General features: G+C 44.4%; 1 protein-coding gene across 3 annotated transcripts; it reads left to right on the top strand.

The window, feature by feature from the left end:
* The first annotated feature begins 74 nt into the window (after positions 1–74).
* Positions 75–26,974, top strand: NOL8 (nucleolar protein 8). Of its 3 annotated transcripts, none has more exons than XM_043565769.1 (17): positions 75–342; positions 1,322–1,549; positions 2,135–2,197; positions 3,540–3,618; positions 5,204–5,339; positions 5,859–5,927; positions 7,907–9,739; positions 11,228–11,335; positions 12,053–12,172; positions 12,402–12,492; positions 15,309–15,447; positions 17,043–17,120; positions 22,304–22,572; positions 24,000–24,126; positions 24,633–24,703; positions 25,936–26,015; positions 26,479–26,974. In XM_043565769.1, exons 2-17 carry the CDS (start codon positions 1,411–1,413, stop codon positions 26,527–26,529), a joined length of 3,453 nt encoding a protein of 1,150 aa, XP_043421704.1. In that variant the 5' UTR covers positions 75–342; positions 1,322–1,410; the 3' UTR covers positions 26,530–26,974. The 3 variants fall into 3 exon arrangements, with proteins under 3 accessions (XP_043421704.1, XP_043421706.1, XP_043421705.1); XM_043565770.1 differs by having other exon boundaries at positions 342–662; XM_043565771.1 differs by lacking the exon at positions 2,135–2,197.
* Positions 26,975–27,512: the final 538 nt, after the last annotated feature.

Below are 27,512 nucleotides of genomic sequence, written 5' to 3'. Positions count from 1 at the left end.
CCACGTGACAGGGAGCCTCTCTATGTCCACCCCCCCCCCCCCCGCTGTCTCTTCCGCCGTCCTAGGCAGAGAGTCGAAAAACCGAGGGCGTGGATTCTTTAAAGTACGAATTAGAGAATTTCGGTTTGGGGTCCTTTGCGGACATTGAGGGCAGAGTGGCGAGGCGCCGCAGTCCTCCAGAGGACCGCAAAGGAAACAAGGAGCGCCCTGGAACTGAGTGTGGTAACGGAACCTTAGGAGCCTGGATTGGAACTCGAGTAGGAAGGACTACAGAACGTGCCTGTTGGGCCACGTGACTGGAAGTTAGGGGCATGGGCGCGGCTGGCTGCGGAAGACAGCGTGGTGAGGAGGGATTTGGGGCGTTGGAAGTGACCGGGTTGTGGGGCACCCTTTCCCTTCCCGTTTTTGGGTCTCCGGGAGGGAGAAGACTGGGGTGGGCAGGCTGGGGACGGCGGAGGCTACCAAATAGATGTAGGCTGACGCCCGGAACACGAGCCGTGCTTTGGGCTTCTGGGCGCAGTTTTGGGGTCGCGCGTAGGAGGGGTCACTTATCCAGTCGGAGCTGAGATGAGCGGGATGAACGATCTCAGGATGGGCCTTAAATCGCAGCAATTCTGGAATAGAGACTCTTCCGAGTCTCTTCTAATCCAACAAGTTCCCTAGTATGCGTTAAGAATTACAGGTTCTGAAATTAGATCTGGTTTATTACTGAGGCTTCGCCGCTATTTGTCCTAATGGGAGAATGACTTCACCTGTCCTGCTCATCTAAACCACTTTGTACAACGCTGGCACGTAGTGTTAAAAACAGCCACAACAACCCTGTATTCTCTGTGGTATCGGTTGCTCTCATTGTGACTGAACAGCGCTTTGCAGATGCTTGTGTTGTGACGTAACGTTGTAGTTTTGCCATTTGTATACATCTCATATGACCGGGAAGCTCCAGGATGGAGTGCTTTTTATCCTGTAGCGTATTAACCTGACCCATCCCATTTTTGTCAGCTTTTGTTACAGTGAATGTGTGGATGAATAAAAGAAAAACACCTGGAATATGCATTAGTGAAAGGGGCTAGAGTATAATATCATGGTCATTTAGAGGGAAAGAATTTTCCTGTACCTGTGTTTGTATGAGTGTGAGGTGTTGTTCCAAAGTGTGTTCGTGGAAAATGTGGATGTAGGGCGTGAGCAGAGTCTCCAGTGATGAAATTTGGAGGACAACAGAAAGTCAAACACAGGTCCAGGCAACCAAGTTGAAGTAGAAGTTGCAGGGAAAGTAGTTCGGTTTGGTTTGTTTCATTTTGTTGTTTTTTGTTTGTTTTTTTAGATTTGAGAAGAACTAAGGGAAAGAATTCTCCTGCACAGATAGAGAATAATTTTTCTTATTAGAACACCCTAAGTGTATGCCCAGCATTCATGAAAGCCAACAGAGAAGTGAAGCGCCTTTTTGTGGGTGGCCTTGGCCAGAACATTTCCAGGGCAGACCTACAAAATCAGTTCAGCAGATTTGGAGAAGTTTCTGATGTGGAGATCATCACACGAAAAGATGACAAAGGTAAATTTATACTCCTTCATGGGTTGTTAAAGTCAGATACGATTCATATCAATATCACAAAACAAAGGAACCCTGGCGATGAATGTTAGCCTTGAACACTGAAAGTATTTCATTACAAGATACTGTTGTGTGTATGCCATCCCTCTGCCCTTTGCTTTGAAGGTGTTATGTAAAATGTGGAACTTGCTCAGAATTACATTTCTGGGATCAAAAAGCATTCTAAATTCCAAAACATCTGCTTTCTGAAACATGCAACTTTCAATTTTCAGAGCTAAAATTCTAATATTTCCAAGGTGTCCTGTTAAATAGAATATCACTAACATACAACAAGCAAAATGTTTAACTGACTGCTTAACATTTATTTTCTTAATTCTTTTGGAATATGTTGAAAATCGTGCTTAGAAAAATGCAATCTTTGTATCCAATGAAAAATAAAGATTTTTCTTTGAAAGAGTAAAGTTCCAAGAGTCATTTTTTAAATTTAGAAACTTAATCATTTTTACATTGTTTTCTGGGTAGGAGTTTAAGGTTTGGTTTTTGTTTTGTTCTGTTGTTTTTGTTTTTTTGTTTTTTTTTTTTTTTTAGGAAATCCACAGAAAGTCTTTGCGTATATCAACATCAGACTAGCAGAAGCAGACCTGAACAAGTGTAAGATTGTTACTATGCTTTGTATTCTATTTGCCGTTTCATGTCATTGTGTAACTCAACAGCTACTTTTAAGACTTCCAGAGGAATAGCCATGGTCAAGGGAATTCTAGTATCCTACCATTCAGGATGCGTTTAGGTCCATCCCATCTGGTGTCAGCAGACATATAGCAGCACATTGCTAGTGGGTTTGCTCAAAAATGGTATTCTCAAATATTTGGGGCAAGAGACACGCTTTCATAGGAACTGCCTGTGACATATATGCCCTTGGGTATATGCCATATTCCCTTCCTCGATGTGTTCATTTTTAGGCAGCTAATTCTTGTCATTAAGCACTGTTAGGAGAGGACTTTAGATGAAATCTCTACCAGTAAGTCAAGTAAAGCTGAGGGTAAACTGTGGCCTTCAATGAAGTAGAAAGGAGAGATAATTGGTACTGCCACTGATGTAGTAACGTATGCTCGTTACTTAGTCTAAAAAGTCAGAAGACACTGAAAAGAGAACATGCTAATAAAGAAAGGGCTATCAGCCTTCTGTGTTATTATTTGCAAAAAAAAAAATTTTTTTTTTTTATTTATTCTCTTGTACAGTGAGAAATAAGGGGTGGTAAAGAACTCATCAGTTCTGCTGTGCGACCTGTGACAAGTTGTTTCAACTAGAAGCCCCAGTTTATCTGATGTATGACAAAGATACTGCTGACCTAATAATATCACTGCAGAAATTAAACCGAGTAATACATGACTACATACTACATGTGGTAGTACCTACCACATGGAAACTTCTGTCAGTGGTTCTTATTAAAGAAGCTGGTAGCAGGTATTGAGAAAAATCAGTTACTAGGGCATAGCATTTGAAACACAGTGTAGTCACTTGTGGCTAATTTATTTGCAAGTTACATAGTGATAATTTGTGAGGTGATAAGTAAAAGCTGTACAGGGTTTCAGTGTCCTCTGATTCACCTTAGAAAATTATACTCCTGTTTTTTTAGGTTTAGCATGGGAGATAACAATAAAATGGTAAATAAATGTCAGTCATCTACCAGAGGTTCCTGGCATCACTTTGTGAAGGAGTGACAAATTTTGCTATATTTTACACATTTGCCTCATTCTGTTCTTCCAGGAACAGAAGGGAACCCTGGGCAATAGGGAGCATAAGGACTCTTGGGGTGAGTGGCTCAACTGAGACCACAGCCTAGGCCTTTTCTCCCAGGCTTTGTTTTCTTTATTTCTTCTGTGTCTTTTTGTGATCGATAAGTGTACTTTTCTTAGTACTAATTGTAAAAATTACTTGCTGCAATATATTTTAGCACTGGCGTGTGTTTGGATAACGATTCTTTACTTTATAGGTATGTCTGTTTTAAATAAAACAAAATGGAAAGGTGGAACACTACAAATTCAGCTAGCAAAAGAAAGTTTTTTGCACAGGTAAGATTTGCTTGGCATGGATTTAAACCGTATTTTGTTATATTGTAAATGGTTTTATACATTCACTTAATTGATTTGAAACTGTCAAGTACTATGTTATTACATTCCTAGCAAATTTAGGCGTTACAAGTAGAGCTAAAGTCCCTTTGAACTGTGACTCCCCATGACCCCAGACCCACCAAAAAAAAAAAATAATGCAATGCATTTACGTATGTCTTAACTCCTATAAATATATACCTATTCTATTTTTTTACACACAATTTTCTGTGATGATGTAGATCTTCCCCCTTCTTTGTAGTGATTGTTTAACTGTTTCAGAAAATAGCTATACCACAGGTACTGGTTATCCCCCACTCATGATGAACATTTAGACTATTTCTACCCGTCATAAGAGATGACCTTGGAGGATGGCAGCTGCACGGTGCGTGGGTTCCTTGGGTTCCTGTCAGAAGGGGAGTTGTTGTATGATAGGGTTATGTACATTTAAAATTTTAATAGACACTATTAAGTGTTTATGTTGATTTTGGTTCTTAAAGCTAGTGCCATACAAAGACACAAAGAAAATAGGAAGTTCCTGTATGAGAGGCATAGGTTTAATTCTGCAAGTGATTTAAGAACAAGACAGTATAATAATCATTAGAGCATTTTAAGATTCTAAAGATATTATTCTCAGGAAGAAAAGAGTACAGTTTGGGAGCTTTCCAAATAGGAAACATTTTAGGGATGTACAGCTGCAGTAACCAAGAGAGTTGACTAGATTGTTCTAGGCCAGGGAAATGGCAGGGTCTAAAACAGGTTTCAAGCAGCATGCTGAAGGCATATTTTGAAGGACTGGTCTAGTGACAGAGGTGAGAATTTGACTTTGTTCTTCAGCTCAGGGCCTCTGTGAACAGGGTAGTGATGGAACTTGATCTAGGGGCAATTCAGTGCCTACTCTGTGCTAGAACTAGAGCCCTGGTCCTGGGCAGGGTGAGCGTGGAGTGTCTGGGCAGGCATGCCTGAGGAGCATGAATCTGACAGTCGTGGAAGGAAGAACATAAAGGAAACAGACCAGGGGCAAGAGGCTGGTGAGGACTGGTCAGTGCAGCTGCCCAGGCCTGAGTAAGGGGAGTTTGAATTGGAAGGTTGAGATGGCATTCTGTATTCTCTTCATTAAGAGCGTGGAAATAGAGCACCTTGGTGGCTCAGTCATTAAGCATCTGACTTTGGCTCAGGTCATGATCTCACAGTTCATGAATTCGAGTCCCACATTGAGTGAGCTCGAGCCCCACTTTTCTCTCTCTCTCTCTCTCTCTCTCTCTCTCTCTCTCTCTCTCCCTCTCCCACTCCCTCTCCCTCTCTCTCTCCCTCTAAGTGTAGAAATAATCAAGACTTGGCAGACTGGGCTCTGAAAGACACCCCTTCCTCCTGAAGAAGAGTGAAGGGGTTGAGGGTGAATAAGAGGCCAATAGTGAGTAAGCCGAAAGGGAAAAGTGAGAGATCCTAAATGATTACATAAAGTCAGACAACTTTACAGTAGTAAAATAAAACACTGTCAATACATGGTTGGTTGTTTTAACTCTTATTTGTATCTTCTTTGATTCAGATTGGCCCAAGAGAGAGAAGAAGCAAAAGCGAAGAAAGAAAAATCAACGATAGGCAACACCAGCTTCTTGGAGAAGATGGGTGTGGTGGATTTCCACGTGAAGGCTGTGCCAGGGACCGAAGTGCCAGGGCACAAAGTGAGTGTCCACTGGCAACCCCAAGTTGCCCAGGCACCAAGTCCTGAGACCATGTGACTGCGACTGTCATGTCTAGAATGGCTGCTTTTTCCCTTGATTTGAGGCACCTAATATAGGCAGTGCTTAGGGTTTTCAGTGTGCATTTACAACTCTCGGATAAGCACAGTTCTCCCTCATTTCACAGAAAGAAATCAAAAGTGGAGGTGGGTCTCCCAAGGGACATACATAGGTGGTGAGGTGTACAGGCAGGTCCCAACTTTGCCTTCTTAATGCGTACTGTTAGCTGTTGGCATCCCACGTGGTGTGTATGGGACCGATGGCTGTCCTGCTTCTCCTTCTTTCTTTCCCCAAACACTTTTTTTGAGAACTCCAGTTTCATTATCAAAAACAAAACCCAACAGTAATCATGGCCCACTGTGAGTTTGATTTTTTTTATAGTGTTTATGCAATATGGTTAATCTTTTCTGTTTGTGACGTGTACAGTAAATGTATTCCTTTTTCTTTTTCTTTTTCTTTTAGAATTGGGTTGTGAGTAAATTTGGAAGAGTATTACCAGTCCTTCACCTAAAGAATCAACATAAACGTAAGATATCCTTTGCAAACAGCCTTTCAAAGTGATTAGTATTTACCTCAGCAACGGATACTTGCAAAAGTTCGCCTCATCACATTAGGATTTCACTGCCTCTGTCAGTAAATCTTAGATTATTTTTTTACAATTTTTATGTTCTCAATTTCTAGGCAAGGTAAGACCTACCCACTTGCATGTTTGAAACAATGAGAGGTTTTATATTAGTGAATGACACTCAAAGCAGCACTTTTATGGATTAACTTTCATATCCTCCTTGTCTGATATGGATTCAAAGCCATTGCCAAAGGCGCTAAAGAAGGCGGGGTGGGGGGGTGGAGGCTCGGGCCATTGTTAAAGAAGGTTTCGGAGGAAGTGAGGTATGGTTTGCATTAATAGAAAGTGGTAGGAAGACCAGTAGTTAGGAGCGTGTGGACAGGCAGGAGACTGGTGTGTGCCGAAGTAGTGTGGATCCTGGATGAGTGAACGCGGATGCCTGTTCCCTTGAGGAAACACAGTCAGGTTGTGCAGGACCTTGAATTCCTAGCATCCTGGACTTCTGGACAGAGGGTGCCACCTGTGTATTCTTTAGCAGTAACCCGCGTGCCGGTCGGTCTGGGAAACAGAAGCCGCTCCGGGTATTTCAGAGCAGATGCAGTGCATACACTGGTTTAAAAAAGTGCCGGAGGAGCAAGCAGCTGGCAGTCAGAGTGTCCGAGGGTAATAACCGCAGTACAGCACCCCACCCCGGGGCTAGAGAAGTGCAGGTATGTCCTCGTTGCTCACAGCTGCTGTGCCACTGTGGCCCCCGGACAACTGGCCACAGCCGCTTCTGCTCTCCCTGCCGCTGGCCCTAACGTCAGGGAAAGCAGACTTCCTCTCAGCCTTCCACCAGTGGCAGCAGCTGACAGCAAAGAGGAGGGTATTGAAGGACAGACGGTGTGGAGCTGGAGACAGCAGACGCTGCCCAGCACACCTCACATATTTGGTGGGCGTTCAGTAGTTCCTAAATGCTGAAAGCAACTTACATTTGCCTGTTCACAGGTTTTAGTTAATCAGCATGTGCTAGCTGTCATCACAGCACTTTGACACCAGCTAGAATCTTTCTAGACTGTGTTAGCAACAAAACACGCCTGGAAAGAATTACTAGCTTTTTAAAAAATTTTTTTTATTTTGGATTTTTTTTACATTTATTTGTTTTGAGAGATAGCACAAGCGGGGAAAGGGCAGAGAGAGAGGGAGACACAGAATCTGAAGCAGGCTCCAGCCTCTGAGCTGTCAGCACAGAGCCCGACGTGGGGCCTGAACTCACAAACTGTGAGAGATCATGACCTGAGCCGAAGTCGGACAGTCAACCGACTGAGCCACCCAGGCGCCCCTTGTTTTTGTTTTCAATAATCTTTACCACCAACATGGGGCTTGAACTCAATACCCCGAGATCAAGAGTGGCATGCTCTACCGACTGAGCCACCCAGGTGCCCCACTAGCTTTCTGATAAAGATCTGCGGGATGCCCTGCAGAGTGAGCGGGATGTGGGATAGATGCTCCTGAGCTGAGAAGATCAGAGCTGGGATGAGCCAGTACTGAGAAGGCAGGAATGGTCGAGAGGAGTGGAGAGTAAAGGCTTTGCAGCAGCTGGCCATGCCCCACTGGGTACCCCTCTCTACCCGGCTCTACAGTATCAGCTCAGTGGATGGATTTCTCAGATTTACAGAAAACAGTGTGTGGCCCCTATGCCTGCTATGTAACCTGAATGGGTTTGCCATTTCTGCTGCCTAACAGTGGTGGCACTCGGATTTAACTCTGGACGTGCTGTGGAAAGCTCAGTTCCGCAGACCCTGAGGTCACTGAGTGAAGGGCTCGTTCTGTTGGATGGGAAAAAAAGGATTAGCTCTGAGTAAGTGACCCGCCTTAAGATTGCACAGTACTCTGTATGCTTCACCAGATTCTTAAGTTTTCCCAAAACCTAGTGCCTCTGTTTTATTCCTTGACTTTTGGTGACATCATGAAGTATGACCCATCAAAATACTGTCACAACTTAAAGAAGATTGGGGACGATGTCACAGATGTCACCCCTGTGTCCCACCTCACTTGGGAACTGGAAGGAGGGGATGATCCCATGAGTAAGAAGCGACGAGGGGAGTTCTTTGCCGCTCACAGCCCCCCCAGGAAGAGGATCAAAGTGCAGAAGGACGAGGCATGTGCTGCGTTTCCAGCTGCAAGAGCAAGACCCAGCAGGGTTCCGGGGAGTCTGCAGCCCCTACAGCAAGAAGTGGCACAGGAAACACCCTGTGATCCTGTTACTCCTCCGTTACTGCGTGTACCTGCTTCTCATAGCCAGAAACTTAAAAATGTATTTGTTCAGACTTCTGGCACGGGAACTACCAGGAACAGAAATCACATGTCTGATGACGATACACATTCCGAAGAAGAAATAAGACTACTGATCACAAGAGAGGAAAGCCTGGAGAAAACTATGCGGTCGTCAATAGATGAATCTGCAAACGAGCCCTTCGACGTTGTAAGGGGTGATTTCAAACCAGATGTTCGCAAACTGCGCTCTTTACCAGGGTTAGGTGATGCCTCTTGCCTGGCTGGTGAAGACCATGTCATTGGAAGCGATTGCAACTATGATTCAGGAGACACAGATGAGATCATTGCAACAAGGAAAAAGCCCAGTGAGGTCAAAAGCAGTACAGAATTTTCACAAATGGGAACGTCTGTACACAAGAAAGCTTTGAAAAATAGAAAAAACTGTGAGCTTTCTGATCACTCTGTTGAAGCCCAAAACAGAAAAACCAATGCGGAACTAGCCGTCAGTCCCGGGGCTACATCCCACTCCAACAGCTGTGAAGATGTGGGCTCTGTGTCAGAATGCAGTGGGTCTGAGGAAGATGAGGAGTACAATGCTCTGATGAGAAACTGCCGTCGTGTGAGTCTCACTTTAACTGATCTGGAACAGCTGGCTGGCAGTGACCTGCAGGCTCCAGGACATGACCCTGAGAGCGGTGACCAGGAAACCCCCGCCAAGTGTGACGAGGCCTCCAAGAGCCACAGGACTCGGGGTGGCCTCCACAGACGCCAGCAGTGTATCCATCCTGCGGAGATAGTGGCCGCCCTCCTAGAAGGAGAAGAAAACACCCATGGAAAACAGAAACCAAAGGAAAACAGCCTAAAGCCAAAATTCCAGGCTTTCAAGGGGGTACGCTGTCTCTATGGAAAGGAATCAGTAAAAAAAACCCTGAAAGACAGAGTGGCCTCTGACGATACAAATAAAGATCAGCGTTCCTTGAAACATGATCCCAGTGGCCTGTCCACAGGAAAGGGGTCCCCATGCGCTAATGACTCACCAAGCGAACTAACTCCTCTCCAACATGCAAAGAAGGCAAGTGACCCAAACCAAATGCAGCCTGAAAAGAGACAGTCCACTTTTGAGAGCAAGGATCGCAAGATGGTGTCCCCAAGCAATTCGGAGAGGGGAAGTAGAAGTCCTACTTCTAGTCTGTTGCCGTTAAAAGATGAGAAATCTTTAAGTCTTGGTATAAAGACCCCCAGGATCAGCTTTGATAAAGATGGTTACCACGGGACCAGAAAGACAAGAGAGGGCTCTGGAAGGAGCAGCCACATGGCCCCTGAGAAAGCACTGGAGGGCTCTTCCAGGAGAGCCGCTCAGGGCAGCAGCACGGACTCCCCACTTCCTGTAACCGCTTGGTCAGGCTTGCCCGCTAAGGGTAAGCATACTGACGATAACGAGAAACGTTTGGCAGCCTTGGAGGAAAGGCAGAAGGCAAAAGAAGTGCGGAAGCAGCTGGTTCATAACGCCCTGGCAGATTTGGTGAGTGCGTGCCCAGTCTGGACACCACGAGGCTACCCTTCCTTCCTGTGAAGATCCTCGTGCCCCTCAGAGCCTCTGTCCCAGCACCGACCTGTTCCGTGTTGTGTCCCTTGTGTTAGAAGATTTGGTCACCTTGTTTTTAGCATAGACCAGAGAAATTGAGATTAAACTATTTACTGAAAACATTCTTAATTTGTTTTAATCTAAAGTTTTCCTCCTGATTTCTTTTCTTTTAAAAGCTTTAACTACTATAGGTCAGTGATGTGTCCTAACATGTCCGACTTCACGTGTAAGTCACTTGCCGGTGGTTTATGTCTCACCAAAATTTACTCTAATGAGACTTTATGCATTTTTTGCACAACTGTGTGCGTCTGCGAAGTCCCAGACTTCACAGTAAGTGCTAGACTTAGGGAATGAGGATCTTGGTCCCTGCCTCTGGTGGTCGTTGTCTCATCCCGTTTCAGTGCCCCAGGACCCAGAGAGAAGAGTGCCCGTGCACCCTCAGTACAAGGAGGTGCAGCACATCAGCCAGGGGCAAGGGTGGGGGCTCCCTCAGCCTGAATGGACTCTGAGGTAGAAGGATCAGTGAGAACTGGTTGGGCAGAAGTAGGAGGGTGGGAAGGGAGAGGGAAGGGGTTCCGTGGGAGGGGAGCAGTTTGTACAGAAGTGAGCGTTGGCAGCCACTGTAGCCGAATGGACAGAGGACAAGGGTGCTCGAGAGAAGCAGGGCAAGTTGTGAAAGGCTGTGGATCTGTGGCTGGCAAGGAAGAGAGTGAAGATTAGTTGTGTATATATCGGAACAGCAATCAGCAAACCATGGCTCGCAGGCCATCCGTCCCGTTTTGGTACAGTCTCCAAGCTGAGAATGGTTTTCACATTTAAAAGGGTTCAAAAAAGGGGCGCCTGGGTGGCTCAGTGGGCTGAGCATCCGACTTCAGCTCAGGTCATGATCTCACCGTCCATGAGTTTGAGCCCCGCATCAGACTCTGTGCTGACAGCTCACCTCCTGGAGCCTGTTTCAGATTCTGTGTCTCCCTCTCTCTCTGCCCCTCCCCTACTCATGCTCTATCTCTCTCTCTCTCTCTCAAAAATAAACATTAAAAAAAATTTTTTTTAAAGTTCAAAAAGGAAGAATACAGGACCAAGATCATACGTGGTCTGCAAAGCCTGAAATATTTACTCTCTGGTTCTTTAGAGAAAATATTTGCCGGCCTCTATCTGGGTAAGATTGTTCAGGCTATGACAAACAAGTGAAATGGGACAAATCTGGAACTGGAGAATCTTTGGGAGGTCATGAGCCAGAACCAGGGCAGTGACAGTGGGAATAGATTTAAAAGATACCAAGAAGGTCCACTGGACCAACTGGACACAGAGAGGAAGAAGTTTTAAGTTTGCCTGTTGGGAAGCAAGTGGGAATGAGAAGGGGCCTTGTCCGGGGAAGGAAAGAGGGGCTATCTGCAGGTGTAAAGCTCTTGTTGACTTCTCTAGGATGGTCATCCAGAGGACAAGCCAACACACATCATCTTTGGTTCTGACAGCGACACAGAGGAGACACCAACTCGGGAGCAAAGCCACCCAGGAGAGGAGCCAGTAAAAGTAAGTATCTCAGGAAGTCCACATGGGCATTCACCACTCTTGCAGATCCGTTTCTGCCTAGTGCAGACCAAGACCTCCCCACAACTGCCAGGTTCAGTGTAAAATCCTCCAGAGCCACAGTAGCCCCAGGGCTCCCCAGGCTACCACACACACAGACACCAGGGACCTTACAGATTTTCCCCCACATGAACCTGCCTTCCACATTGTCTGCCAGGTAACATCAGTCCTAGTGACACCCTGTAGAGTGTGTCCTGTATGACATCCACACCCCCATGCCCAATCCAGACTGCACTGGGAACCTCGACATTAGTGACCCAAGCAAGAGGCCAAGTCAATGTCACGGAGTCAGGACTTTGCATTCTGACTGTCCAGCCTTTCCTGGGAGAGGCATCTGGATTACTGGTTCTTAAGTATGGGCTTAAGATTATGTAAAGAAGGAATTGCAGGGGCGCCTGGGTGGCTCAGTCAGTTAGGTATCCGACTTCAGCTCAGGTCATGATCTCACGGTCGGTGAGTTCGAGCCCCACGTCGGGCTCTGTGCTGCCAGCCCAGAGCCTGGAGCCTGCTTCGGATTCTGTCTCCCTCTCTCTCTGACCCTCCCCCGCTCATGCTCTGTCTCCCTCTGTCTCAAAAATAAACATTTAAAAAAAATTTTTTTAAAAGAAGGAATTGCAGATTGTCTCGGTTGTTAATAAACTCTGTCTACATCTGTTCCAGGAGTCTGTGAGTAGAGCATCTGGGAAGCTGTTTGACAGTGAGGATGAGGAATCCGACTCCGAAGATGACAGCCACAGGTTCAGAATTAAACCTCAGTTTGAGGGCAGAGCTGGGCGGAAGGTTAGTAAAGGCTGAAAATACACCTGTAACACGTCCATGTTTTTGACACAGTTGTTAAGTCTGCGTTAAGTGCAGGCTGACCCAGATCTGCTCCCCGGTGTTCGGTGTTCATTTTGATGGGTTCATGGGTGGTGAGATTATGCAAACACTAACATAATTTGAGGGTGAGGGGAGGGAGGGGAAGCACTGTCTTGGATCATGGCTATCGATTATCTGTGTGTCTGTGTAGCTCATGGACTTACAGTCTCACTTCGGCACCGATGACAGATTCCGCATGGACTCACGATTTCTGGAAAGTGACAGTGAGGAGGAACGGGAAGGTAAACACCTACTGTCCGAACCGTCCTGTGTCAGAGCTGGGGCTCCCTGGGGAGTCGTCTGGTCTGGCCCCTTTGCTCGCCATGTGGGGAACCTGCACCCCAAGACTTCCGGGTGTGAGGCCCATGACCCACTGTTGCTTACTCAGTACTCCTTGAACTTGTTGGTATATATTAAGCTGCCAGAAAGGACAGGAAAGACCCCGTCTTCCTCTGCCCTGTCCCTGGCACAGGGGAGAAGGATGGGCCCTACCTGACAGTAGTTTGGTAGGTCCTGGCAAGGTTGGGGAAGATGGTTAAGTCCCACGTGGCTTTCTAGAAACAAAAGCATTGGTCTTCCGCCCAGCGTGCATGCTGGGTGCAGGTCCTTCAGAAGCAGTACCCCACCAAGTGCCAGTCTGCTTGCATTCGTCCCAGTGTGGGCACATTGGCAGCAGTGACGATCTCTGACTTCCTTCTCAGCAGTGGCTCCAGACTTTTTCTACAAGACCTTCTGTGCTTAAGTTTCCATCTTATCCTTCGAGAAAACCCTCCCCTCCCACCTGGCCTGGAGGAGGGTCACTTCAAGTGAGGCCCCCACTTCCCTCTCGGGTCTCTGTACCTCTCTGTCCTCACAGCGCCTTTCTGTCCTTCCTGAGTTAATCTTGGGCCTCACCATTCATACTTGCTGTCCCTCCTTCTCAGGGGTGTGCTCCTGCTGACAGGGCCATTCCTTCCACCTTACCAGCTTCCGAGTTGCCACACCCACCTTTTTCATTCTAAATTGCATCTGAATCAGAAGCCGTTGGCTTTTTATCGTAGACTCTAACAAAGTTCTCTTTTGGTCAGCAGAAAAGTGGACGCAGGATTAAAGCGAGAGATGGCTAATGTCGGGGAAAAGACAAGAGCCCCGAGTAAGGGTCCTTGCCCCATTTTTATTAGGATCAGAAGGCTTACAAACGTGGCGATGGACGTGCACAAAGGGACGATGAATCTGTGAACATTAACTTGGTGGCCATGAGAGAAAGGGGTCTTGAAGATATTCGTGGATAGGGGTTTGGGTTAATACAAACCAAATCCTGGCGCCGGGCAGTCAGGTTGAAGGTTGTTTACAGCAGACCTGAGACAGCACCTCTGTTTATCTTAGCTAGCCTAGGGGATGAGACAGATAGGGGGAATAACTTCAGGGTTGACAAAACACTTTTTCTTTTGTTAACCATCTCCACTCGGGGCTGCTTTGCCTGCATCTCAGTGGTCCAAAGTCCAATGCACCAATGTACCTAACCTGGCCCTATTCTCCTATGAAAACAGCTTTCTGCTATAGTACTAAATTTGGGGTGCTTTCACCCTGAATATCTAATCTTGTTGTTCCTATGTGTTGGGCACCTTTGCGCCGTTTCTATTTCAGGTCTTTGCCTCTCTCTATATTGGGGGGCTCAGCACCCCCCCTATTTTGGGGTGCCTTTGCACCTCCCTATTCCTGGCACCTTTGTGCCTCCCTATTCTCGGGGTGTTTGCACCCCCTTATTCTTGGGGTGCCAATCTGGTTTACCCATACTCGGGTGTGAGCATTTTATGACTTTGTATTTCTTTATGCCTTGTCAACCCATTGTTGTAAGCCCGGGGATTCCTAGGCTTATCCCCCACAGCTTTTTATTGAAAATGCACTCTTTGTTTTGACCCTCTCTTCTTTGAGGTGATTGTCCTGTGCAAGAAACGCTTCTGGACACCAGGGTTTGGAGAGCAGGTTCTGCAGGGTCCACATCAGCGTGCCCGTCAGAGCCGCTCGAGCACTTCCCTGAGGAGGCGGGAGTGGGCAGAGCAAATTGGCCTGCATTTAGCGCTCATGTGGAGGTCGCTTTTGGAACCTCTGCCTCTTGGGTCTGGGTCCACACGACACTCTTCTGACTTGTGGACCCTCCCAGCAGTGAGCAACCCCACTCAGTGCAGTGGTGTGTCCTCAGCTTCGGCCTTGCCGGCCTGCCCATGGTGTCTGTCCCTGTCGACCACCCGCCTTGAGATGTCCTCTCTTTGCTCCCTTTGTACCAAAATTCCCTTGTTTTCTCCCAATTCTTGTTCCTGGTTCCCGAGGTTCTGTAGGTAGGTCCCTGTGGCTTTAGCCTTCTCTTGTACGTGGGCATTTCCCAAATGTGGGTCATCTTTGCTCCTGACTGTTCTTTTCTCAGTGCCATCTTTCACTACCTTCTGTTTTTAGATTTACGTGTAATTTAAATAACATTTTTAGAATGTTAAAAAAAAAGTTTAATTAGTTTTGTAATTAATATCTTGCTCTTACATTTTCAATATTTACCTTAAAATTTTTGAGTTGCCACTGAAAGCCATTAAATGCAATTATGTTGGGGCGCCTGGGTGGCTCAGTTGTTTAAGCGGCTGACTTCAGCTCCCATCATGATCTCGTGGTCTGTGGGTTCAAGCCCCGCATCGGGCTCTGTGCTGACAGCTCAGAGCCTGGAGCCTGCTTTGGATTCTGTCTCCCTCTCTCTCTGTCCCTCCCCCGCTTGCACTCTGTCTGTCTTTGTCTCTCAAAAATGAATAAATATTAAAAAAAAAAAAATTAAAAAAAATAAATAAATAAATGCAATTATGTTTTCATAATTACAAACAAGAACGGGACTTTTCATTTGTTGGTCACGAGACTTCTGGATTCCCTGTGGCACTGAGGGGCGTGGGGACAGGAAGGCTAGGAAGGTGGGGTTTGGCCCTTCTTTCGCCTGTCTGAATGTGCTTTGCCCGTGTTTAGGTACTTGTAAATGTTTGATGGTTGAGACTGCTCAGGTAATGTTTGCCGAGAGATTGTTAATTACCCTTTTACCTCCTAGAGGAAAACGACAGCAGAACTGCCGAGGAGGAAGAGCTTGCTGCCGAGAAGCTCAAAACTCTGGACGTTGTGCAGAGTGTTTTGCAAACCACCCTCAGCGATTCTACACACAAAGGATCAGTAGCTGCTAAGAAATTTAAGTATGGTTTATGTTCCATCCCATTCCATCCTATTTTCCTTTGACATAAATGCCTTATTGAACTCTGTATAAAAGTAGACCATTGTAAATGTTCTGGGGAGTGTGGTTGGCAGTATGTATCAGTCCCTTAAAAATATACTTCTCTTTGATCCAGGTTCACTCCAGGAAACTAATCTTAAATTTTTTCTCTGTTTATGTACTTAGATGTCACAACAGCATTGCTTCCATTAGTGAAGCAGCTGGACAGTGATTTAAATATTAACTGTAGGGGCACTTGCATGGCTCAGTTAAGTGTCCAACTTTTTTTTTTTTACATTTATTTATTTTTGAGAAAACGTGGGAGGGGCTGAGAGACAGAGAAAATCCCAAGCAGGCTCCACACTGACAGGATGGAGCCTGATGCGGGGCTCGAACTCAAACCAAGAGATTGTGACCTAAGCTGAAGTCAGACACTCAACTCACTGAGCCACCCAGGTGCCCCAAGTATCCAACTCTTGATCTCACCTCATGCCTTGATCTCAGGATCGCGAGTTCAAGCCTCGTGTTGGGCTCTGTGCTAGGGGGTGAAGCCTGCTTTAAAAAATAAATATTGGGGCGCCTGGGTGGCTCAGTCAGTTGAGTGTCCGGCTTCGGCTTGGGTCATGGTCTCACGGCTCATGGATTTGAATCCCGTGTCAGGCTCTGGTGCTGACAGCTCAGGGCCTGGAGCCTGCTTCAGATTCTGTGTCTCCCTTTCTCTCTGCCCCTAACCCACTCACATTCTGTCTCCGTCTCTCTCAAAAATAAATAAACATTTATAAATAAATTAAATAAATAAATAAATAAATACTGTGAAACTTTATAAATGTAGCAGTTTATACTACAGAAAATTTTAAACACATAATTTGGAAAGACTAGTGTTCCTTATACACCAGCTTCTACAATCACTACCATGTGACCAGTTTTCTTTTCTTTGTTTTTTTTGTTTTAATTTTTTTTTAATGTTTTTATTTATTTTTGAGACAAAGGGAAAGCATGAGCTGGGGAGGGACAGAGACAGAGGGAGACAGGAACCGAAATGGGTTCCATGCTGACAGCAGAGAGCCTGATGCAGGGCTCAAACTCATGAGCTGCGAGGTCATGAGCTGAGCTGAAGTTGGATGCCTAGCCGACCGAGCCACCCAGGTGCCCCTTGTTTTGTTTTGTTTTAATGTAAACTCTACACCCAAAGTGGGGCTTGAACTCAGGACCCTAAGATCAAGACTCACATGCTCTACTGACTGAGCCAGCTGGGAATCCCCAGTTTTCCTTTCTATACCTTTACTCACCTCCCCAACCTTTCCCCCCTAAAATATTTTATGCAAATCCAGTTTTATCCATATTTTAGTAAGTGTAAAATAGTTTTTAATGTTAAAAAAAGATCCAGGGAAACTCAAAACTGGGTAATTTAAAATAGGACTGTCTCTAACAAGATTCTGACACTCTTCTTTGGTTGTCTGGTTTTGTCTTGCTCAAAAATTGGAATAGCTCCAATGTCGACTTACGATTTACTATTAACTTTTTGCATTATGTTCTGATTTCTCTCTCCCAATTTATTCCTGTCTGTCGTTTACATAGGGATGTCATACGTTATGATCCAACAAGGCATGATCATGCCACTTACGAAAGGAAGACTGATGATAAGCCAAAAGAAAGGTAAGTCAGCTACTTCTCTCTGGAGGAGGATCATAGAAATTAATCTCATTTCAGACAATAGTAGTAGATAGTAGCCAATATCTATCCATTTGTCCACATTGCGTTTAATTTAAGACCAGGGAGGGAAAAGTTAGAGTAGAATTATTGATGTGGCAGAGAAAGTCTTACCTTTTAACAAAGAAGTCTCATGCAAGTAAATGGCATGTGCTCCTGGGCTGCTCTGGTGTCTCCTACTTGTATTAGTTTCTTGTGGCTGTTGTAACAAATTACCACAAACTTAACTGCCTTAAAACCACAAAAATTACTGGGAGTCTGAAGTCAAGGTTATTGGAAGAACTACGTTCTCTTGCGTTCAGGGGAAACATCTGTTCCCACCTCTCTCCTGGCCTCAGGTGACTGCCAGCAGCCCATGGTGGTCCTCGCCTGGCTGTGTTCCTCCATCACTGAAGTGTCTATATCTGTCTTCATGTGGCCTCCTCTTCTCTGCATCTTTCATGTTTGTGTCTGTTATCAGCACACTTGTGATTACATTTAGGGCCTGTCTGGATAATCCTGGAAAATCTCTTCTTTGCAAGGTACTTAAAAACTCTGCAAAAACCCTTTTTCCAAATCAGGTAATGTTCACAGGTTTTAGAAAGCAGGGCCTGGACATCTCTTTTTGAGGGCAGCGATTCAGTCCACTCACTCCTTCAGTGTGGTAGGAACTTGTGTTTCCCATACGTGCCCTATCAGTTTGACAAATACGGCACATGTGTGGAGCAACCACCAAGTCTGCCTCGTTTAACTCCTTCATTTTCGGGCTGTGAAAATCACTAAAGGCATGTGGTATTCTGAATTAGATCCTGGAAGAAAAAAGATATCTGTGGAGAAACTGGGGAAACGAGAATAAGGTTCGAGTTTAGTTAATAGCGGTGACCCTATGTTAATCTATTAGTTTTGACCATTGTACCAGAGTTACGGAAGATGCTACCATGTGGGGAAACTAAGTGAAGGCTATTTGGGAATGATGCACTGTCTTTGTAACCTTTCTGTAAATCTAAAATTTTTCCAAGATTAAAGGTTTCTTTTAAAAAGAATCAGATCAGACCAAAGTAGAAGTAATATAAACATTTCCTGCAACGTAGAATTTTTGTATGTTATTCCAAATAACCCACATTGAACGTGGCATTTGAGTAGGGTATATTTTGTATATTTATTTTTATATGTAGGATGTATTATCTATTGCTGCATTAAAAATTATCTGAGGGGCGCCTGGGTGGCGCAGTCGGTTAAGCGTCCGACTTCAGCCAGGTCACGATCTCGCGGTCCGTGAGTTCGAGCCCCGCGTCAGGCTCTGGGCTGATGGCTCGGAGCCTGGAGCCTGTTTCCGATTCTGTGTCTCCCTCTCTCTCTGCCCCTCCCCTGTTCATGCTCTGTCTCTCTCTGTCCCAAAAATAAATAAAAAACGTTGAAAAAAAAATTAAAAAAAAAAAAAATTATCTGAAACTTAGCACCTTAAAACCACAAAGACTTAGTACCTCAAAGTTTCTGTGAGCAGCCTCTGTAGGCGGTTCTGGCCAGGGTCTTTCAAGAGGTTGTGGTCAGAATGTTGCCCTGGGCTTCAGTCTCCGCAGGCTCGACTGAGGCTGGATGGCCTGCCTCCAAGATGGCTCCTTCTCATGGCTGTGGGCCAGTCCCTCACCTTGTTGGCCTCTCCATTAGGCTGCTTAAGTGCCCTCATAACAGGGCAGCTGTCTTCCCTCAGAGCCGGTGACCCAAAAGAGAAGGAGGAGGCATGGTGTGTTTTATGACCTAGCCTTGAGCCACACACTGACAATCGGCCCTGTTCGGTTTTCTTGAAACAAGTCTCTAAGTCCAACCCATAGTTTGATTGGGGGCATGGGGGTGGCTTGTAAACACCACCTCTCAAAGGGAGAAGTGACGAGGAATTTGTGAACACATTTAAAACCACCGTTATGCACCTCCTGGCACAGATTGTTTATATTCCTGCCACATGGAAAATATGCTCACCCCCTCCCTGGCTTCCCCAGGACCTTCACTTCTACAGTATCCATTCAGAATCTGGGATGCTGTCATCCAAATCCCATCTAGGGGCAAATGAGGCTGAATGTTGTAATTCCTAGAGTACGACACCTTGAGTGCAGGTCTTGTAATTAGAGACGGGAGAGAACTGTGAACCAGAGAGACTGGTTACTGCCCGTTCTCGAACACAGTGGTGGGACAGGTACAGGATGGCCACCGTGAGCTCTGCTGTCCAGAGAGGATCCAGGAGGCACAGGGGGCACCAGTCCGGAAGAGCTTTGACAAACATTTTGACAAAAAAGCTTTGGACAAACACTGGGAGTTCTTAGATTAGAACTGTGGGCCTGGTAATAATTCTCCACGGTCTTGACTCCGCCTTTTGGATCATCCTTCCTTTTTCATGAACGGTCACATGGGGTTGTGGCTAAGTAATTTTCTCAGCCTTCTTTTTCCTAGTAGAAATATGGGAATCCAAAAGCCTTTTCCTTGTAGAATATCACGGTACCTATCAATCCAGGCTAGTGTTTCTCTAACCTATTTCTCTTAAAATATTTGTGAATCTCCTGTGAATCTCCTATGGGTTCACTCCCATTAGACAGGAGCCACACCCACAGATCATTTGGAGACCAGATTATTTTCCTGTGGATTTCTGCTGAGACACCACCTTTAAATTCCTCAGGAGCCTCGTTTGAACAGTTGAAGTTTCTGGGCTATGGCTATGGTCTTAACAAAGGATTTTGTTTTATATTTAGCCTGGGGTCTACACATTTCTCTGTTAAAAGATCAGATAGTAACTATATTAGGCTTTGCAGGCCACAAGGTCGCTGTTGCAGTACTCCAGTCTGCCTTTGTAATAGGAAAGCAGTCACAGGCAGTATGTGAGTGAGGGAGGCTGGGTTCCAATAAAATTACCAGTAAGACACTAACATTTGCATTTCATGTAATCTTCCATGTCACAAAGTCATTTTCTCTTTATTTTTTCCAACCATTTCAGACTGTAAAAGATTGCATTGTAGCTTGCATCCCACACATAAATAGGCAACAACCTGGCTTTGGTCCTTGGGCTCTGGTTTGCTAACGCCTGCTTTAGACTATGTTTTCTGAGTCTTAGATTTGCTCTTTGCTTAGAAGCCAATTCTTAAATTTCATGTCATTTGTGTTCTAGAAATTAGAGGAGTCTTCAAGACCATGAGGTCCTAGCTTCTTATAAGAAATATCTTCCTTCAGTGAAACTATCTGCTTGTGTTGTACTGCAAGCAGCAAGAAGAAACCAGCAAATACCCTCAGACCTTCCCAGACACCTTCCTAGCTAGCTTCTTGTTCATAGGCATGTCCCGGGGCCCACTTTAACAGAGATGATGCAGTGCTGCTGAACTTCCTGCCATGGCATAGCAAGGATCCCTTTCCCCCAGGTTTCCAGTAGCGTTTACCTCAATTTCCCACAGTCCTACCTGCAGCCTTCTCAGTGGCTATGTAGTTTCTACTGGCAGTTTCTGCAAGGCTCTTCAGGCTCTTGCCTACACCCTCATTGCTGCCTCCTGACCTGCCCATTACCTGGACTGTGCAGCCCCTCCTCTGGTTTAGATTCGTTAGAGCAGCACTTCACACCTCGGTACCAAAATCTGCATCCATCATGAATCTCTGTGTAAAAAACTTCCCCAAGACTGAATAGCTTGGCCTTAAAGATTTATTAGGTCCCAATTTCTGTGGGTCAGGAATTTGGGAGTGCTTTACTGGGTAGTTAAGGGGCTCTCAGAAAGCTGCATTCTCCGAGGGCTCAAGACTGCCTGCAAGATGGCTCACCTACGTCTGTTGTCAGGAGGCCTCCATTCTTGCCTCTTGTTTGGCTGTTTGAGTGCCCTCAGAGCATGCCTGAGTGCACTCAGACGGTGGTGTGGGCTGGGAGAGAGCAAGGACAACCTTGTGACCCTCATCTCCATAATCACACACTGTCACATCAGCCTTACTCCACTCCTCAAGAGGTCATTAAGTCCAGCCCACACTCGAGGGATGGGAAATTAACTCCCACATCATAAAAATGGATCAAAGGATCTTTAGACCACTTTTAAAACTGCCATATGGGATGAGGACTGGGTGTTGTATGGAAGCCAATTTGACAATAAATTATATTACTAAAAATAAAAATGCCATAAGATGGTTCAGTGATAATCACGTGGAATTGTCTGAAGTACACCGTTTCTCAGAGTTCAGTCTCATAGAAGGCATATCTGTCCTTAAATCCTGGCCAGGTTGGTTTTCTAAATGAAGTATTAAAAGTATCTCTCTATGACAGTCTCCCTCAAGAAGGCATTCATTTAGGACATCTTGTTCACTTAGTATTTTAGAATTACAGTTAGAATTTTGGCCCAATACTACTCATGATATATGGAGTGGACTCTAATAGGAAGAATGATTTTAGTCTTGTAATAGTTAAAAACCCAGTATTGGAAATAATCATGGAACTTTTTATCCCAACTTCAAAGACAAAAATAAATGCAGAGCAGGTTTAAAATGACATCAACATTCCATATCAAAACAGAGTAGACTTAGCACATTTATAATTCATTTCTAAAACCAATGTTGTAAAAGCCACATAATTTTACTTTTTAAATGTTTATTTTTATTTTGAGAGAGAGAGACAATACGAGCAGGGGAGGAGCAGAGAGAGAATCCCAAGCTGGCTCTGCACTGTCTGCATGGAGCCCGATGTGGGGCTCCATCACACGAACCGTGAGATCATGACCTGAGCTGAAATCGAGTCAGAAGCTCCACCGACTTAGCCACCCAGGCGCCCCAAAATTCACAGAACTTTAGAACTTGTAAAGATCTTAAAAGTTATCTGGTTTAGCATGTTCATTTTGCAGGTGAGGAAACTGAGGCCTTTTGTGGTTAAGTGATTTTCTTAAAACTAATATCTTAGGTGTGATTTATGGAATGTAACTCAGGATAGGAGGGAGATATGATTCTTGTGTAATGTTTGGAGCTGTTTGACATGGTTTCCTGTATTAAAAGCTTATTGGTCAAGATTCTGCTTTTATGAGTAGAGTTTCATATGTGGATCCTCTGGGTTGTTGAAAGAATGGGTTAGTTTTCCAAGGTGTTCTAATTTCTGGCAGCTGATGGTCTCTTTGTGACGTGCGTGTCTGTATGTGTCCCTGCAGTAAAGCAAAACGGAGGAAGAAAAGGGAGGAGGCTGAGAAGCTGCCTGAGGTGTCTAAAGAGATGTATTATAACATTGCTGCGGACTTAAAAGAAATATTTCAAACTACAAAAGTTACCAGTGAAACAGCAGACGACACGCCCTCTACTGAGAATCCTGATGGCGAGAAGGTCGAAGTCCATGAGCCCGCGCCTCTGACAGCTGGGGCCTGGCAGCCTGGCGGGTTCACATTCTCCTTTTTTGATTCAGATGCTAAAGATGTAAAGGAAGGTACTTTCTAAATTGTTTTAACTTTTTTACTTCAGGCAGCTTGAACGTAATAGATTGAGTCTACATTAAATGTAATAATGTAACATTAGTTGAAAAGAGAATTATTCTCTTCACCTCAGTGAACAATAGCAGATTCAGTATTATATGGCCAAAACCACGTGCCTGGAGCTGTGTTCACACAGCAAGAAGGGTTTTTGCACTTGAAGGAGCAGACGTCTAGCTGCCACTTGAAGGGGAGCATGTACTGTGCAGCCTTCCTTCTCCTGGATGGAAATAATCATAAGAAATATAGGGAGTCATTTATTTAAGTAGCTTCTGTCTTACATGCAGTTGGAAAAACCAGGACCTGTAGCAAGCCGGAGCCATCTGGTAGGGAAAGGTGGAAATAGGCAACCTTGGCTTTATACAGATGCACTGTCATCGACGTGCTGGTTGCTTCCCACTTAATCCTGGGAAATGTGCCAGAGCCTGGAGAAAAACACAAACTGCAGCACGTACAGTTTTGCGTTCCGTTTCAGGAGGTTCATGTCTGGAGGCCAGCGTGACCCAGAAGTTAACAGTAGCTGTTAGTTAGGCTGCTCTCCCTTAGTGTTTAAGATGGAAGTGCAGCTGTTGTGGAAGCTCACCGAGAAGCCGGCTGTGCCCACGTAAGAGAATGCCACACACCCACCTATAGTGTGATACCATGCTTAAAGTAGCATCCATGCGTGCAGCAGATAAGTACTTAGTGTCATTTCTCTGGTCCTCTGACAGGAGGGCAGTGATCCAGTTTTTCAAAATTTGTTCTTAAGTAAGATGCAATACATCATGTGCTCTGCTTACATTATTCTCTTGCATGTGATGTCCCTCTGAGTAGCAAGGTCAGTCCTAAACTGCTGAGCAGACCTGGTGCAATGTGGATATTGACTGTAACTCTTCTGAAAGCCAGGCGTGAGAAAATTCACTTTGAAATGAGTGCTGAGATGCCTCGGGTGTGATTTCCGTGCTCCAGGAATCAGGGACACTGTCCACATCTTATAGCAGTGGCTTGTTCAGCGGTTCCAGAAAGACCATTTGGAAACTGAAAATGTAAAGACAGATGTTTCCTTTCCTCACTGATGAATAAACAGGGAAACGTGGTTTCACTGCAACATGTTCTATTTTGGGCTTCTCTTGCTAGCACTTTTGTTCTTTTATGTTACACATTTATAAACCTTTAGTTTTTATATCTTTTTATAGTATTACTATATTTCTTGTCAGATCACCTTGGTAATGCCAAAAAACATGACACTTTGTCTCCATTAATATTGAAAATCCAAAAAGATACTACTGATTTTAAATTAATGATTAAGATACTGGACCCTTAGAGCTATGTGTGCGTGGTCAAAGTGGTCACATGAGTGTGATCAGGTACAGTCCTGTCCCCTTTCATTGCCATGATGATACAGATGCCTATAGAGTTGAGACAGTGAGAACTGGGAAGGTTGTCTGGCAGGGAGCCCCTCGTTTCCAAGACAGCAGTTCTGAAGAGGAGGATGTTACAGAAGAAACAGACGACAGGAAGCCCAGCCCCAGGTAAGCAGTCTCTTTCTGTGCAGGTCTGTTTCATAATTTGTAGAGCTGTAGACATGCTGTAGACATGCTGATGGAACTATCCAAATTTATCTTCACAAGACAACTTAATTTTCTTTTCAGCTTCTTTAGAGTTCTCTAGCCTTTCTGTAACAGGGATCACGTCTCTTCCTTAAAACTGGATAGCACCCTGTGAGGGGTATAAAGTCCTGGGTCTGGCAGGAGGACCCTGGAATGTCCCATGGGAAACACTGGCAGATGGGGTAGCAACACTGGGGTGAGACGGTCAGCCACCACCATGGGACATAAGTCTTCATTACCAAAGCTTCAGGTAGAAGAGAGGATGCTGAATACAGGGTGGAGTCACTTTAAATCAGGGCAAAATGAGCAAAACATAAAGCAGATATATTTAAGGAATAGTTCATTTATATTTTCAGAACATTTCATCTGAAATGTTGAAATTAACTAACCAGTGTCTCTCTCTCTCTCCCCTCCCTCTCTTGTTTCAGAGAAGTATCAGTACCTGAGAAAGAGACTACAAGATTTTTCTTTTTTTCTAAGAATGATGAAAGACTTCATAGTGAGTCCATTTCTGGGTTAAATGATATAGAACAGGAAATGGTACAGCTCTCACACTGTGCACTCCAATACAGAAACACGCATCCAAGAAAGTATTTGGCAAAAATTTTGATCCTTTGCAATGTCATGTGGTTCAGCTGTCTCTGTTCTTGGACTCACACAGGTAGACTGGTTAAGCTCTGGAAGATGAGAGCTCCCACTCCCCACCTCCCTCCCTCATTCATCATCATCATCATCATCAACAAGGGCTTCTTTGTTGTGGGGACTTGCTTAGATGCTAGATGGGCAAAACTCCTGTTTTTCATACCCTGAACGTTCATGTGAAAACTGAGGCTCTTGGTGAACTCATTTTTTTTTCAATCACCTAAGTTTATCTTTTTAAATATAATTTGTTGTCAAGTTGGCTTACATTAAACAACCAGCGCTCATCCCAACAGGTGCCCTCCTCAATGCCCATCACCCATTTTCCCTCCCCCCGCCCATCCACCCTGTTTGTTCTCTGTGTTTAAGTCTTTTGTGGTTTGCCTCCCTCCCTCTGTTTGTGACTATTTTTGCCTCGTCCCTCCCTAGACTATGTTTGCCTAGTCCCTCTGTTTGTGACTATTTTTTCCCCTTCCCTTCCCCCATGGTCTTCTGTTAAGTTTCTCTAGATCCACATATGAGTGAAAACATTGGATATCTGTCCTTTTCTGACTTATTTCACTCAGCATAATACCCTCCACTTCCATCCACACTGCGGCAAATGGCATGATTTCATTCTTTCTCATTGCCAAGGAGTATTCCATTGTGGTGAACTCATTTCTTAAAGCCTAGCACAAACAGAAAGCAAGATACATAATAGTAAATGATACATAAACGGTAAAAATTCTAGCGGCGCTATATTTTCATTTTGTAAAAACAAAATATTTTTTAAAATAGCATAAATTGTAGGGGCGCCTGGTGGCTCAGTTGGTTAAGCGTCGGACTCTTGGTCACGGCTCAGGAAGTGATTTCGCGGTCATGGGATCAAGCCCAGTGTCAGGCTCTGCACTGAGAGCATGGAGCCTGTTTGGGATTCTTTCTCTCAAAATAAATAAACATTTTCTAAAAATAAATAAAATGAAATTAGCATAAATTGGGGAAAAAACGGTGTTAACTAGAATTGAAGAGCTTGATAATGCCAGCACTAGCATATCATCCATTTATTTTAAAGGCATTAATCTTCTGCCTTGTCTTTTGATTTTCCCTTATGAGGTTCTCATTTATTCTGGAGAGGAGTGGGAAGTAATATCAGCAGGAATTCTTGGGAGGCCAGAACAAACAACTTGCGTATGGTGAGTAACAGTATCCCCATATTGTCTCCTCAGATGGATGCACTGTTGGTCTGTGTGTTAGTATTTGTCTGGTGTAAGAACTCGGTAGTAAGGAGTAACATGTAAGACACAAATGGTGACACCTGAGGCCATGATTTAACCTCTCAAGAGTCACCATGGAGGAAGGGACTCTGTTTAGGTCATGCTATATCTGGTGCAGGTGAGGAACCTAAGAGCAGCCTCCTGTGTGGGCAAGTTCCCGCCATGCTTGTTAAGTAACAGTAAGTCCTGAGTTTGGGGAACACTAAAATATGGTTTCCATATTTAAAAAGTTTGAATATTCCTTGTTCATTCCAAGTGAGCACTCCCATAATGCTTTCCATAATCCTGACCCTGAATAACCCAAATTTTACTTTATAGTTACTCAACACTTGAAAATGATTCACATTTATTTTTAACAAAGGCTTGATTTACGTTTTTCTAGGACTGTCGGAAGAAACATAAAGATGCCAAAAGGAGAGTGAAACCAAAATAATATTAATGTCAGCATTGGTTTTGATACTGAATATGAGCAAGGCTTACCTATGGAAATCGGGTGATGCAGAAAATAATTTTAAGTGAGAAAGAATTCAGATTGAAGGGATTCAAAATCTGCCTGGTTGATATCACGCTATTTGCTATCTTTTTCTGTGGATTTGCTTGTATCTCTTTGTAAGTAATTCTGCAAAAAATTAACATGAACTTTTTTTTTAAACAAAGCACAAGACAACCCCTCAAAATACTTTTTATATATAATCTCTGTGCTATCTTCAGTATCTCTAATTTAGAGTTTACATAAAGTCTTTTTAAATGTATGGGTAAGAGCACTTGTGTTTTCCAAGTTAGGCTTTGTGTGAATTATAGGCTACATGAAATATGTATTTTTGATTGTATATTGTCATTTTTTTAAAAGATGAATACAAATCAGTCTGAGTTCTGTACTTGTGTCCTGATAAACAACTAACTGAAATGCAAGACATTTCAGATAAGCATCATAGGAGAGTTTTCTGAGGATCAGGAAAGGGTGCCAAATAGAGTTTTCCTGTCCTTGGCCTCTGAGAATTAATAGAGGCAACCCATCAATCCCGAAACTCTGGTTTGACCAGAGTCTTATGAAAAATCCAAGTTAGCCATCAGGACTCTCAAGTCCATATAGGGAAGCAGATTTAATATCTCATTAAATCAACCTGGTTATGATTCAAGCCTCCTATCAAACTGGGCTCTGTTCAAAACTGTTATATAGATCATCCCCAGGGATTGTCCTTGAGCCACAACGTGTATCTGAAATTAAGTATTTATTAATTTACATCTTGACCAAATATAAACTCTAGAGGGCTGGGATGTCATCTGGTTTATTGACCATTATATCCCCACTGCCTGGAACTGTGTGTAGCATTCGGTGGGTGCTTAGTACATATATTTCTGAATAAACAGGGTCCAAAGAACTAAGCAGCTGAAGAGTCATTTGGGATTCCTGTG

The sequence above is a fragment of the Prionailurus bengalensis genome, chromosome D4 (genome assembly GCF_016509475.1).
Source record: "Prionailurus bengalensis isolate Pbe53 chromosome D4, Fcat_Pben_1.1_paternal_pri, whole genome shotgun sequence".
NCBI classification, from domain to species: Eukaryota; Metazoa; Chordata; class Mammalia; order Carnivora; family Felidae; genus Prionailurus; species Prionailurus bengalensis.
This window is presented reverse-complemented; position numbering and strand designations above follow the sequence as displayed.